The 13,644-nt window shown below is 40.0% G+C and overlaps 1 protein-coding gene across 12 annotated transcripts in view; it reads right to left on the bottom strand.

Moving 5' to 3' along the window:
• Positions 1–13,644, bottom strand: part of Tanc2 (tetratricopeptide repeat, ankyrin repeat and coiled-coil containing 2) — a 339,845-nt gene that overhangs the window by 27,303 nt on the left and 298,898 nt on the right. For all 12 annotated transcript variants that reach the window (XM_006534483.4, XM_006534482.4, XM_006534472.4 and 9 more), the window contains 3 exons: positions 6,034–6,156; positions 5,298–5,534; positions 2,133–2,318 (listed from right to left, as the gene is read on the bottom strand). In XM_006534483.4, coding sequence (XP_006534546.1) covers positions 2,133–2,318; positions 5,298–5,534; positions 6,034–6,156 — 546 coding nt within the window. The remainder of the gene's footprint in view (positions 1–2,132; positions 2,319–5,297; positions 5,535–6,033; positions 6,157–13,644) is intronic.

The raw sequence follows: 13,644 nt of genomic DNA, 5'->3' as shown, positions 1-13,644 counted from the left end.
GATCTGGAAGGCAATCCTCTCACTAAATTTCTTACACACAAAAAATCAGTACTGTTTGCTTTACAAAAGAAAACTGAAACCATTCTGATAGAAAGCTGTCCTATCAGACAGTTTACATGTTTTTATTTAACATACTCCATATATCATGTGATTTAAAAATGACATATTCTTCTTATTTAAGCCAATGACACAATCTCTTGTCTGACGCCCAATAAGCACACAGGAAAGGAATGTGGAGAAAGCTGAGGTCTATACTTCCTTTAAGTAATTGTTTTGTTTCCTCTCAGAAGTATGAGGACTGCCTGGGAGGGAGAATAACTGCAAACCACAAACAAAAGTGACAGCTGTCTTGAGGAATCTGATTGTATTAGGAGTTAAGGGACTTTCCACAGACAATACACATTTCAGTTTTGCTTCATATTCACTTGGCGACCCCTAAGGCCAGCTGAGAGGACTGCTGCTTCACTGGAGCATCCCTTGCAGTGGGATGGGCTCCTGAGTAGAGACCCAGGAGAGCTGATTCTATGTTTCAGAAATTTTACACGCTGTCCCTATCCCCACCCCTAACAGGGTTTCTCTGTGTAGCCCTGGCTGTCCTGGAACTCACTCTGTAGACCAGGCTGGTCTTGAACTCAGAGATCTACCTGACTCTACCTCCTGAATGCCGGGTCTAAAGGTGTGCACCACTACCACACCAGTTTACGAGGTGATTGTTAAACAAAGCCAGTCACTTATTAAAACTTGAAATATAAAGAAATTATATGAAAAATATTAAAAAATACCTAACTATAGGCTGGCACCCACTGGTAAGAGTACTTGCCTAAAATGTGTGAGATCCTGGATTTGATCTCAACACCACAAAAAACAAACAAAAAAGTCCCTCAATTCTTAAAATTTCTCAATTAGTTAACTATGTCCTACTGTTGTCATCTGTGATTTTAAGGTTATTTATATGTATTGCATCTGTATGGATGAAACGCTGTCACGTGTGCTACTGTGTATTTCTTCCCACCTCCATATTGAGTGACATAACACTGGCAGCTTGAAGTCAGCCATGGTAGCAATAGTTACAAACTTTATAAATCAATGTTTGGTTTAGAGCAAAACTGAAAATGCGTTTCATTTTTTTTTTTTTTTTTTTTTTGGTTTTTTTTCGAGACAGGGTTTCTCTGTGTAGCCCTGGCTATCCTGGAACTCACTCTGTAGACCAGGTTGGCCTCGAACTCAGAAATCCGCCTGCCTCTGCCTCCCAAGTGCTGGGATTAAAGGCGTGCGCCACCACGCCCGGCCCAATGCGTTTCATTTTAATCAGTACAGGTGAGAGACAGTTAACAGTAAATCCAACATCAGAGTCAATGGCCGTAAAATTACTGGGAAAAAGCAAATTAGATGCAATTCTACTTGTTACATCATAGGTTGCAACCACAGGTTGGCTACAGATTCATATTTGACCAAAGCCAACACTCAATTAACCATTCAATTGAGAACACTGTTTGTCACAGTGTAGCCCATTCCTTAGATTAGTAAAATTTATAATAAGCATAAGCAGCTGTGTACCTGCTCCCTGGTTATAGTCTTTTCCTTTCCTCATTGTCAGTTACTTAACATTTCACAGAATACTACCAAGTCCATGAATTTGCCACACTTATTAATAATGTAGAAAATGCCATCTGTATGGTATTAATTATTTAGAGCATCCTTCATAGCAGCCTTGTAAAAAGACTTCAGTAACTTTATGGATGAAGACTAGGGTTCTAAGGCAGTAAGAAAACTGTACCATCTTGGACCAAAATCAACCATTCTGAGGTTCTGTGGGGTGCATCCTTCTTGTCCCAAAATGTCTGACCATATGTCTACAGGTCAGTAACTCCTCTGTGTTTTAGTGTCACAGAAAGTGTGGGAGAAGCTGTGACAATTTCCAAACTCTTTTCTTTTTTTTTTTTTCCAAACTCTTTTCTGACTCTTAAGTTTTTCCACGCACATAATTCTAGGTACGTAGTATTAGAGTATTGTGGAGTTTAATCCCCTGTTCATCACAAAAGTGATTAAAAACTTTTCACCAGTGTGGCTGGCAATTTTGCATCATTCAAGTCTTTGCCCCACAGTTTCTTAGGTCCTTTTTTTTTTCTTACCTCAGTGTAACCCATGCTGGCTGCAGCAATGAGGGCCTGCTGGATGGCGTGGCTCTTCTTAAACACTCCTTGCTGCTGGCCAGCCATTGTCCAGTCACACTGAATCAGAAACTTGACAACCTCTAGATGACCTCGCAGAGCAGCATGAACCAAAGCACACTGTCCATTCTTATCCAAGTGATCCACCTATGGGAAGAAAATAGAGAGAGCTGTGAACAAGGAACTCAGCCTAGATTATTGATGTCCAGTTCCTCTGTACATCCCTCTGCAGAGAACTTTCCCCAGAAAATGAGGCAAGGCTTTTGTTTTTACATTCAAAGAAAAAAACAAAACCCTCAGGTGATTTGGTTGGAATGCAGACACACTCTGGATTACAGAATGACCTTGGTGGAATACAGACACACCCTTAGTACACACACCTTTTATCCCAAACAATATAGGTGAATTTAGTTTGTAGAAAGCAGGCATGTTTGAAATGTCTAAGAGGAGAAGACAAAGTAACAAGTCAGAGGAAGACTTGACAGAATGAGTCATAGATAGGATCTGCCCAACTCTCACGAGAACAGACAGGAAAGAGAGGCTACTTAGGAGCAGTGAGGGAGAAAGAATGTGCCAATTCAGAGGACTTGAGTTGAGTTGAGTTTGGGGCAGTTCATTTTGTGGAGTTCAGAGGGAATCTTTCCAAGCAGAGCAATTCAGTCAGAAAGTGAGAGAAGCCAATTTGAATCAATCAGTTTGGAGAGGAGTTTGGGCTACCTCAATAGCCAAGTTGAACCAGCTAGCCAGAGTTCAGAAAGAACTAGAAAGATTGAGTGTATTTATCGGTAAGCGTCCTAGATAACAATTACATCTGGTGAGTAAAAGTTCTATTTATATAATAACTAACTCCCAGAAGCTGGATTATGAGTAGTGACAGAGAGTGAGGAAGAGAGGTGGCTGAGGATGGGTCTGAGGGATGTGAAGGGATGAGCTGTAGCTTCTGGTAAGCAGGTGAGAAGACTTTCTTTTTAAGGTCAATCAGATAAAGTAAATATTTATAAACCTACAAATATTTGGAAAAGGGTGATGTGAATTAAGAAGAGAAAAGAAATAACAAGTGAAATAAAGAGCAACAGACCAGGACCAAGAGCACAGGTAGAAGAAATGCTGAAAGAAAATCAAGTGCTTCCTTGTTAGGCAGGAGCATAGGCCAGTGTGGCAAAGAACACTGTTCTATGACAGACGTTCCCTGAGATAGACACTTCCTTTATCCTCCTCTTCCTCCTCCTTTTTTTTTGAGGGCCTTCCTGTATATCCCAGGCTGACTTTAAACTTGTGAGTCTCTTGCCTCAGTCTCCCAAGTCATGGAGTTACAGATGTGTACCCCCTGACTCTTCAGGGTTTCTCTATATAGTTCTGGCTGTCCTAGAACTGGCTTTATAGACTAGAATGGCCTAAACTCATGCAGATCCACCTGCCTATGCCTCCCCACGGCTGGGTTTTTTGGTTGTGCACCACCATGCCAGGTTCCACATCTTGTTTTTAGCTTAATCTTTTTTTTTTTTTTTTTTTTAAAGATTTTATTTATTTATTTATTTATTTATTTATTTATTTATTTATTTATTATATGTAAGCACACTGTAGCTATCTTCAGACACTCCAGAAGAGGGCATCATCTTGTTATGGATGGTTGTGAGCCACCATGTGGTTGCTGGGATTTGAACTCTGGACCTTCAGAAGAGCAGTCGGTGTTCTTACCCACTGAGCCATCTCGCCAACCCCTAGCTTAATCTTACTAATACAAAATACAGAAGAGATGTGATAGGATTTTGAAAAGAATAAACAGTGTAACCATCTGCTCTGGGAAAACAATGAAAAACAAGTAAAAAAAAGTGGCATGGTGGTATAGGGCAGAGATGATTCAAGGACCCAGTTGGATGTAAATTACATCAAGAGTACTATCAGGACCAGATAGGCTGTTACTAGGAGCATCTATTCAATCAAAGGAGACATTGATATAGGTGGGCCATCTGTGTCACAATGGCATCTAAGGCTCTGTGATTCTGCTGAGAACCCAGGTCTCACTTCCTCAAGGAGTGAGGAGTCTTAGGAGTTTTCCTTGCTTCCCTGGTGATAATACTGAACATCTCAAAATGAGGTCCCATATATTACTTAGATTTCCCTGTGTGATTCTTAGTTTTCATGACAGAATCAAAATACCACGAGGCTACAATTTTTCCTTGGTGGCCTACATTTGTGAAGCCAGTGGTTTTTCTTTTACTAGTATTTTGAAATTAAATTACCCTGTATCAGTGACTTGGAAAACACTATAAAGAAAATATTTTGGAGGCTGGAGTGAGGGCTCACTAGGAAGACTGCCTGCTCTGTAGCCACAAGAGCCCGAGCTTGATCCCTACATCCACATGAAAACAGGACATGACATGTGCCTGTCACACCAGTGCCTATGGGCAGAGACAGAGGATCCTGGGAGCTCACTAGCCAGCCAGCACAGCTGGAAAGTGAAGCTCCTGGTTCAATGAGAGATTTCTTCTTAAGGCAAGAAAGTAAGGAGAAAGTTAGAAGACAGCACCAGCATCCTGCTCCAGTCGGTTTCTACATTTGTGCACCTGTGTACATGCACCTATACATTCATATGCATGCATTCCCTAACACCACATCAAAAGCAATAAAACATTTGGAAATGCTTTCAGAGAACTGAACTGTGCTAATAAACATGTAGGGTGCCCTTGGTCAGTCTGAGTGCATTTTTCTCCAAATCTCAAGGAACTTTTTCATCTCCGTGCCTAAGGTTTCTTTTTAAACATGAAAGTCTGAGGGAGCGCTGTTCAGTTCAGACCTCTCACTGCAGTCTCTTTGGCTCTTGCTTCTTTTCTAGATTTTTGTTTGTCTTCTTCTGTGTTTAGTAGATAACTTCTGGGTTATTAGGTAGGAATTTTTGTGGTTGTTGACAAATGTTGTTTTACGGGTGCCTCTCAAAGATTTTAAAATTGTATCCTGATGCAGCAGGCTAACTCTAGGATATGGGCTCAGTGGGTCTTCCCTTGTATCTGCTCTGCATCTGGGTTGGGTGCAGCTAGATCGTCAAGGTAACAAATGAGTTAGAATACTACATTGGGAGGCAAGAGAAAGAGAAGAAGAAAAGCAGCAGGAGTAAGCAGTGGCTACCTTGGCCCGTTTCTTGCACAGCAACACCACGATGCTCAGGAACCCTGCTGCTGCAGCATACCCCAGGGGAGTCAGGCCACTCTCAGAAGAGGCATCCACATTAGCCCCAAACTCCAAAAGCAGGGCCACCATTTCTGTGTATCCAAGGTGAGACTGGACACATAGGATAGGAGCATTATTTAGAACCTCTGTCCGGTAATTAATATTGGCACCTCCCAGAATCAGCAGTCTGCTGACCTAGAAACAAACACCAGACAGACACCAGTCACATCCTTTCAGTCATAAAATCACTTGAGACTCTACAGTGGAGTCCAGTAGCATTTTTAGGAAGTATTTTTAAAAATGATTTATTTTACTTTGAATACTTTGCTTTAGAAAATAATGCAAAACGTCTCTGTCATTAGCTAGAGTTAGGGATTGCACCCTGAGTGCTGAATGTTGGCTCACTTTAGTGAACTCTTGATTGTAAAAGTTCTTTCCCAAATGGAGGCTACCTGAGATCCATCTGCCCTTCAGAACCCTTAGCAGATCCTAACCTCAGGTATCAGCTAGCTATCCAATAGCCTCAGTCCATCAGAATAAAACAGCAATGTAAAACTCATTAAAATCACTAAAAGACCACTCATTAGGAAATAGTCGGAGGCAAGTCAGAAATCAACTAAATAGCTACTTGATGTCCTTCTAATTATATTTTACAGTCAATTATTTAAGCTATTTTCAGTTTCTTTGTGTTTACCTTTATATTTGGAGTGTAGAGATTTCGTAAAGAGGCCAATGCCATGGAAAGACCTTCTGTGCTGTAGGAGATCCAGAGGCCTTGGAGGATGGAGGACGATACACCAACCTTTTTACTCAAACCCTGAAAAAATATAGAGATAATCAAGTAACAATTAGAATGGAGGCAATTAAACAAATAATGATAATAATAATAATAATCACTATTATTATTGTTTTTGGTGGGGAGACAAAGTCTTTCTGTGTAGTCCTGGTGTCCTGGAACTTGCTGTGTACACCAGGCTGAACTCTAACTCAGAGGTCCACTTGCCTCTACCTTTCAAGTGTTGGAATTAGGGATGTACACAACCACTCCCAGTGAGAAAATTACATTATTAACTCAGCTAAAAAGTATCATCAGTAATGAGTGAGTGGCCCCTAAGTTTTCGTAGTAATGAATGAGTGCAGAGTCTCATTTTAAGAATTTTCATACACAGCAACTCTGGGACAAAGACTAGTTTTATAGAAATATAGTAACTTAAATTATCGCCATTAGTAGATAGATTACTTACCAACATTTTTGGCTCTATATGAATATAATTTACTTTCTCATTTTTTCTCTACCCACTTTCTTTTTTTTTTTTTTTTTTTTTTTTTGGTTTTTCTTGGTTTTTCGAGACAGGGTTTCTCTGTATAGTCTTGGCTGTCCTGGAACTTTGTAGACCAGGCTGGCTTCGAACTCAGAAATCCGCCTGTCTCTGCCTCCCAAGTGCTGGGATTAAAGGCGTGAGCCACCACTGCCCGGCTCTACTAGCTTTCTTGACTAAGTAATTTAAGTCACTAAAATAATACTACAGCAGAGCTAACTTGATTTTTAATCTTTTTTTTCCCATTTTTATTAGGTATTTAACTCATTTACATTTGATTTTTAATCTTTACCTCATTTTCTTCCTAGACATTTGGGAAAACTATAGTGACAGTCTCCTTTGCACCTCAATGGCTCACATGACTCAACTCTGGCTAATAACATCTGGGCCTTAGTCAAATGCCTTTTTAAGGCTTTGCTCCCAACCTCACTGTGTTCCTGCAGACTTTCTACTGTTCCTTGTAACAGCAGATGCAAAGAATATACGGTGATTTCAATATGCTTGGCCCATGGTAAGTGGTACCTACCATTGGAGGAAGTATGTCACTGTGTAGGCAGGCTTTGAGGGCTCCTAGTGCTCAAGCAGAAGAGAGACCTTCCCTCTGCCTGCCTGTGGATGACAGTTTTTCTCTTCCTGGCTGCCTTTGGATCAAGATGTAGAACTGTTGGCTCCTCTAGCACCGAGTCTGCTTGGATGATTCCATGCTTTCTGCCATGATGATAATGGACTGAACCCCTGAAACTAACTGTAAGTCAGCTCCAATTAAATGTCCTTCTTAAGAGCTGCCTTGCTCATGGTGTCTCTTCATAGCAATGAAACCCTAACTAAGACAGGATCCAATGGAGAATTCTGAATACTAAGGTGATTTCAGAACTACTACTCAGAAGGAAGCTGCACAGTGATCTGCTCTAGACTGTACTATAAATGAGAAAGGAAAATTCAGTATTCAGTCTTGAAATTGCCTAGTGGTGAGATACTCTTCCAAGCATCTTGTTCTTCTGCTAAAATATGGGTCAACTGAATTAAAACAGAAAATCCTAGGGGGAGGAAAACAGTAACAATAAAATTTGGGAAGTTGCATGCCTGTAATCTCAATATTCAGAAGGCAGAAGCAGGCAGATCTGAATTTGAGGGCAGCCTGGTTTAGAGAAATACAGAGACTGAGTTTCAGAATAGTTAGGGCTACACAGAGAATCCCTGTCTCAAGGGAAAAAAGAGGAGTTAGGTGGTCTGGGGAAGATTTTTTTAAAAATATATAATACTTCTGTTTGCTTTGCTCCTTGAAATGTAAGGTGCTCTATTCACTTGATATACTATAGAAGGAACATTTACAAAGGAATATTTGTTGTTTAAAGACGTAAGTTCATCAATATCGATATCAAGTCACAGTGGTCATGCCATTTCACAGAAGACTGAGACTCTTATCCCCACAGAGAGAACTCTTCTGCAGAGAAGGTGCAAGGACAGACAGAGCATGCCATGGTAAGCTGATCTGTGAACATTGTCAAAAGGCTTATCTGGCACAGGCATCTTTTTTCTTTCTGGAGGGATGGTGTGATGGCATAAAAATGGAATATATATTTTAAAGAACAGTTTGTGAGTACACTGCATGAGGGTGCAGGCAGGGCAATAGCTAAAGTACTGCCTACAGCAGAGAGAAACATGCAGGTTTTAATTTTGATTTGTAAAGATACGGTGGCTGCCTGCTTGTGATTCCTGCACTCAGGAGGACTAGACAGGAGGATTTAAGGCTTGGGCTACATAGTAAAACCTCTGTCTAAATAAAACAATTCAAAACAAACAAACACACACACAAGGTTATTTATTTTTAGAGTCAGTCTTCCTTTTTGTACATTTATTGTTTGCTTTCAATCCTTCCTGGCCACAGTTTCTATTCCTTCTACCACTCCTAGTGCTTCCTCAACGCCACCCCTCTCCTTTTCCTCAGATCCACTCCAACAAAACAAAACAAACCACCCCAGGACTCCCAGGGATATCCTCTGAACATGGTGTAACAAGACACAATACGATTAGGCACAAACTTTTATATCAAGATTGGGCGAGGCAACCCAGGAGAAAAAGGGAAATGCAGAGACTGAAAAAAGGCAGGGAAAAGAGCCCCCCATTCCTACAGTTAGTAGTCTCACTGCTAACAAACATAACATATTCTTTAAGTTTAAAATTTTAAATATTTTTTTGTTAATTTTATACATGAGTACTGTATTTACATCGTTTTCAATCTTTCCACTCCAATCCCTCTCATGCCCATCACTCCAAGTTCATGACTTCATTAATTGCCATTCTCTCTCTCTCTCTCTCTCTCTCTCTCTCTCTCTCTCTCTCTCTCATGCGCTACTGAGACCATTTATTACTGCTCCTTGTAGGTGTGTTTGGGGCTGACCACTTGTACTGGATAACCTATTAGGAGGTTCATCCCTGAAGAAGGCTACTCAGCAGCCACTGCTTGCTTCATATCTATAGGTGGGCCTTGTGAAACTTCCCTGGTTTGTATTGGCACATTTACGGTGTTGCCATTATGTATGTCTTGTTTACATGACACATTGATGAGATTTCATGGGTATAGGATCTCTATCACGTTTAGAAGACACTATCTAGCTGCAGGCATCCTGGTACTCTGGCTCTTGTAATCTTTCCATCACCTTTTCTGCAATATCTTCTTTTGTTTTGTTTTCTTTTTGTTTGTTTGTTTGCTTTTTGAGACATTTTCTGTGTAGTCCTGGCTATCCTGAAACTCACTCTGTAGACCAGGCTGGCCTCAAATTCAGAAATCCACTTGCATCTGTATCCTCCAATTGCTCAGATTTAAAGGCCTGCACCACCATTACCAGGTGTCTGTAATGTCTTATAAATGCATTTTTTTTTTGAGATAGGGTCTCATTCATGTTTTCAATGTTGACCAAAACTCATTTCCTTGCATTTGGTTTCTTACCTGTTGCACTGAGCCCAGGGATTTGTGCATGCTAGGCCAGTACTCTATTGGTCATTGCCCTAACAGGGGTTTACAAAGTGCCTGTAATGACTTTGTCAAAGTGGCTGCCTGTGTTTAAACATGAACATACAGCTGGAAAAAAAAATGAGGAGCAAGGATGCTTATCACTTCTACACTGCCTCTTTTGTCATCTTATTCTGGTTACAGATGATGGACAAGAGAGGGTCAACTATACAGCTGGGTCAAATCCTGGCAAAGTAGACCAGTGAGAGCTCAGAAACACAACCTCGGGGAGGGTGAAACAGAATCTAGTTTAAAGCCCAAACACTACAAGAGAATTACTGCCCCTTTCAATCTCTTCTATTATTTAAAAATGGCCACTTAATTTCCAAATCACTCATACTGTTTACAGCCTTGTGGAGCTCTGTTCTGAATATTTCCACTAGAGTCCTCATCTGGCCCCCAAGAACTGGTTACACTGAAAGGATGAAGGGTAGAGGAAAGCTTCTAATCACTAGTATTTTAGAACTTCTAATTTGTGCTAATAACAGGAATGTCAATTTGCAAGTTTCTTATTTGACTAATTAATTAGTTAGTTAATATGCAAACACACATAAAAATCCTGAATCAAGCCTATCACTAAGTTATGATTGCTTATTTTGACACATTAGATAAAATATTTATAAAATTCTTTTTGAAAGAATTCCAAAAGCTACAGTCAGGCTTTGAGTTAGGTTGTAAGGTTCATCTTCACTGCAGACCTAGAAAACTAGGAAACATAGCTCCAACTCTCCATCTGGGCCTCAGCCTCTTGATTTAGAGTATGTATGGGTTTTACTAAGACTTTTGAAGAATGATATAGTATATGAACAACTTAGAAAAATCACCAGAAAGTATTAATATCAATTAAGACTATCAGCAGTAAAGCTCTAACCCCTGCCCCATCTGATAATTTGCAGGTGAGGAGAAAAGAAAGGGAATCTAACATTTACTCAGGATCTAATATGTGTCAAGTTCTGTAGTTAGGACAGTTTTATGTATTAGATCCTTCAGCTTAATCTCTTCACAACAGCCCCTGTGAGATAGAACTCAAGACTATTTACATCAGAGGAAACAATCTAAAGATGATGAATTCAAATTGCTCAAAGTCACAAAGCTACTGGAGCTGCAATTAAAAGACAACTTTTTTTTTTAAACCCTAAGGTTCATGTTCTGTCTATTATAACCAAGATTACTAAAAAGTTCACAATACCTAATTCAGGATTTTACTTCTGAACTCTCAGTTGGAAAAGTAGCAACTACAACAGACAAAGTGGTTAATTTCTGTCTCTTTCCTTTACTCTAATTCCAAAGCATTCTATAGTTGGCAGCCCTCTGCTTCATCCTAGATAACACCATAGATTCCTATGGCTTTATTTATGCACATTATTTCAACTGGGCATTATTTGCTTCTTTTCCAACTGAAATCTGAAGTAAAGACTAGTTGAAACTTTATACTTAATGGTTTAAATTATTTTAGTGACTTACAAGTCAGGCTGGTGAATCATTTAACCTTGATAAGAGCTAGAGGGAAAAGAAATGGAAAGGCTGGGTGTGGTGGCAGACAGGTGATGTCCCAGCACTTCGGAGGAAGAAGCAGGAAGATCACTCCAAGTCTGAAGGTGGTCTGGTCTACCTAGTGAGTTCTAGGACAGAGAGGGCTACAGAGAGTGAGACCCTGTCTCAAACAAAAACAACCAATAAAACAAAAACAAAAGAAAAAGAAAAAGAAAAAGGAGAGTAGGAAAGGAGACAGGTAAGACCAGATGCTGGTGGAGGCTCACAGAGCAGCGTTGGAGCAGCTGGAGTAAACACACAGGAAGGAAGTGTGAGGCACAGAAGCAGAGTCTAGACTCGACTGACACTGTAGACTTCTGATTTAGCCTGGCTGGTAGGATTAAGCCTTTGCTTTCCTGAGATATGAGGAAAGTTTCAGCCAAAACTCAACAGAGATGACAAGTAATTTTATTACCAGCCAGGATGTGGCCAAAAATACCTCAATTATTTAGTCTTTTTGAATATTTCAAGAAAGCATAAAAAAGCAGGAACATTTTCTTCTTAAGGCTTCTTATTTATGGTTCAAATCTAACTAACTTTGATGCTGAGCTAGTGTGTTTCTTGGAAGTTTAGTAATTTGTAAAGTTTAGCAACCCACGTATATATACACCCACGTATATATAATGTAACGTCTTACATTACCACCATTATCACCTGACCATCACACACAGCCGGGGCCCAGTAGAGCAAAGGGAGCCTAGTAAACAGAGGAAGTGCTCTTCCCTGTAGAACAGGGCCTAGAAAACCAAGGCCACAAATCAGGTTTTACTGGACTATAGCTTTACCCATTTGTCTTACTGCTTTCCAGCTACAGTGACAGAGTTGTAGTGAGAGACAGTAAAGTAGACTACAAAGCCATACGTAGCTATTTTAAAAAAAAGTTTGTTAACTCCCACTGTAAGATGTGATGGGGTGATATTTCCATATGAAATTTATGCTTATTAAGCCTTATTTTAGAAAAAATACCGGTAACTTTGATCATAAAACCTTATATTAAATATACTCCTAGTACTCTGGATGTTTATCATGCACCTTTTTTCATGTATTTTGCCTGTAATCCTTATAACACCTTTGAGAGTTCCTGTTTTACAGATGAGAAGATTGACAGTGTACCCTTCCCTCCTTTCCTCTAGAGCGAGTTCAGCCTGTCCTTGAGTGCGTGGTCTTTTCATGTCGACTCCAAATGCAGGGACTGTAGTGTGCACCACTGTGCACCTCCTCAGTCATACCTGAACTCACGCCACTTGCTGCTCCAAGGATCTTTTCTCTAGTTTCAAGTTGTCTTCCTAGCCAATCCTTCTGTTCTAATAAGAAACACTGTATGATTGACTAACCAAAAGAGCATTTTAAAGGGAATAATTCAGGAGAGAAACTGCAACATTACTAAAAATCCTCCCAGTGACTAGACTCAATGTGATGAAAACGGCCTGTGTTACAGACTGAATCAGAGTATCTCTGGACACAGTTTCCAAATAGCTTGTTTTCTGTATTATAGTCTTTAAATCTAAATTTGAGTATAGTGTTGTTTACTTATAACCCCACAATTCTGGAGGCAGAGGATGGAAGATAAGGAATTCAAGGTCATCCTTTACTACAAAGAATTTTTGACGCAGATCTGTGTTACAGAAAACTGTCTCAAAAGGGGGGAAACCCCACAACAAACAACCCTAAATGACAACTGCAAGGAAGAATGCTAGGTGATCATAAGACATTAGGAAATGCAAATCAAACCCACAATGAAGCCAGGTACAATGGTACAGATCTGCAATTCCAGCTTGTGGGAGGTGAAGGCAGGAAGATCAGAAGTTCAAGGATAGCCTGAACTGCAAAGAGAAATCCAAGTCAGCCCAACCCACAGGAGACTCTCAAACCAGACCAGACCTCATGTCACACCACACAGTGAAGTGCTATTCTGCATTCACTTTTAGATGAAATCGAAGGCAAATGACTTTTTTTTTTTGGTTCTAGGGATTATATACAACACTGAGCACTATTTTCAGACTGGTGTAAGGAAACTTGAATCCTCACACACTACTGGTGGGGCTGTGAAATGGCGTGGACACTTTTGAAAACAAACTGACAATTTTTCAAAATGTTAAACCTAGTTACTATATGACCTAGATATCCAATCAATTCTTGTTTTTATTTTTTTGAGATTTGGTCTGAGTATGTTACCTAGCCTCACCCAAATTTATGCCTTACACCATTGTGCTCAGCACAATTCTATCTCTAAAGTTGAGAACCACTGCTCTAAGTTATCAACTGTGTGTGTGTGTAATTTGAATACTCAGGAGCAGGAAAATTATGAATTCTTGTATAGTGTGGTTGTAGAGTAAGTTCCAGACCAGCCAGTCAGGCCTACAGAATTAGAGGCAGTAAGATAAAGAGCTAGCTAGCTAGATATAGACTGTCTATACAAATCTGTATTTTAATATTATAA

The sequence above is a fragment of the Mus musculus genome, chromosome 11 (assembly GCF_000001635.26).
Source record: "Mus musculus strain C57BL/6J chromosome 11, GRCm38.p6 C57BL/6J".
NCBI classification, from domain to species: Eukaryota; Metazoa; Chordata; class Mammalia; order Rodentia; family Muridae; genus Mus; species Mus musculus.
This window is presented reverse-complemented; position numbering and strand designations above follow the sequence as displayed.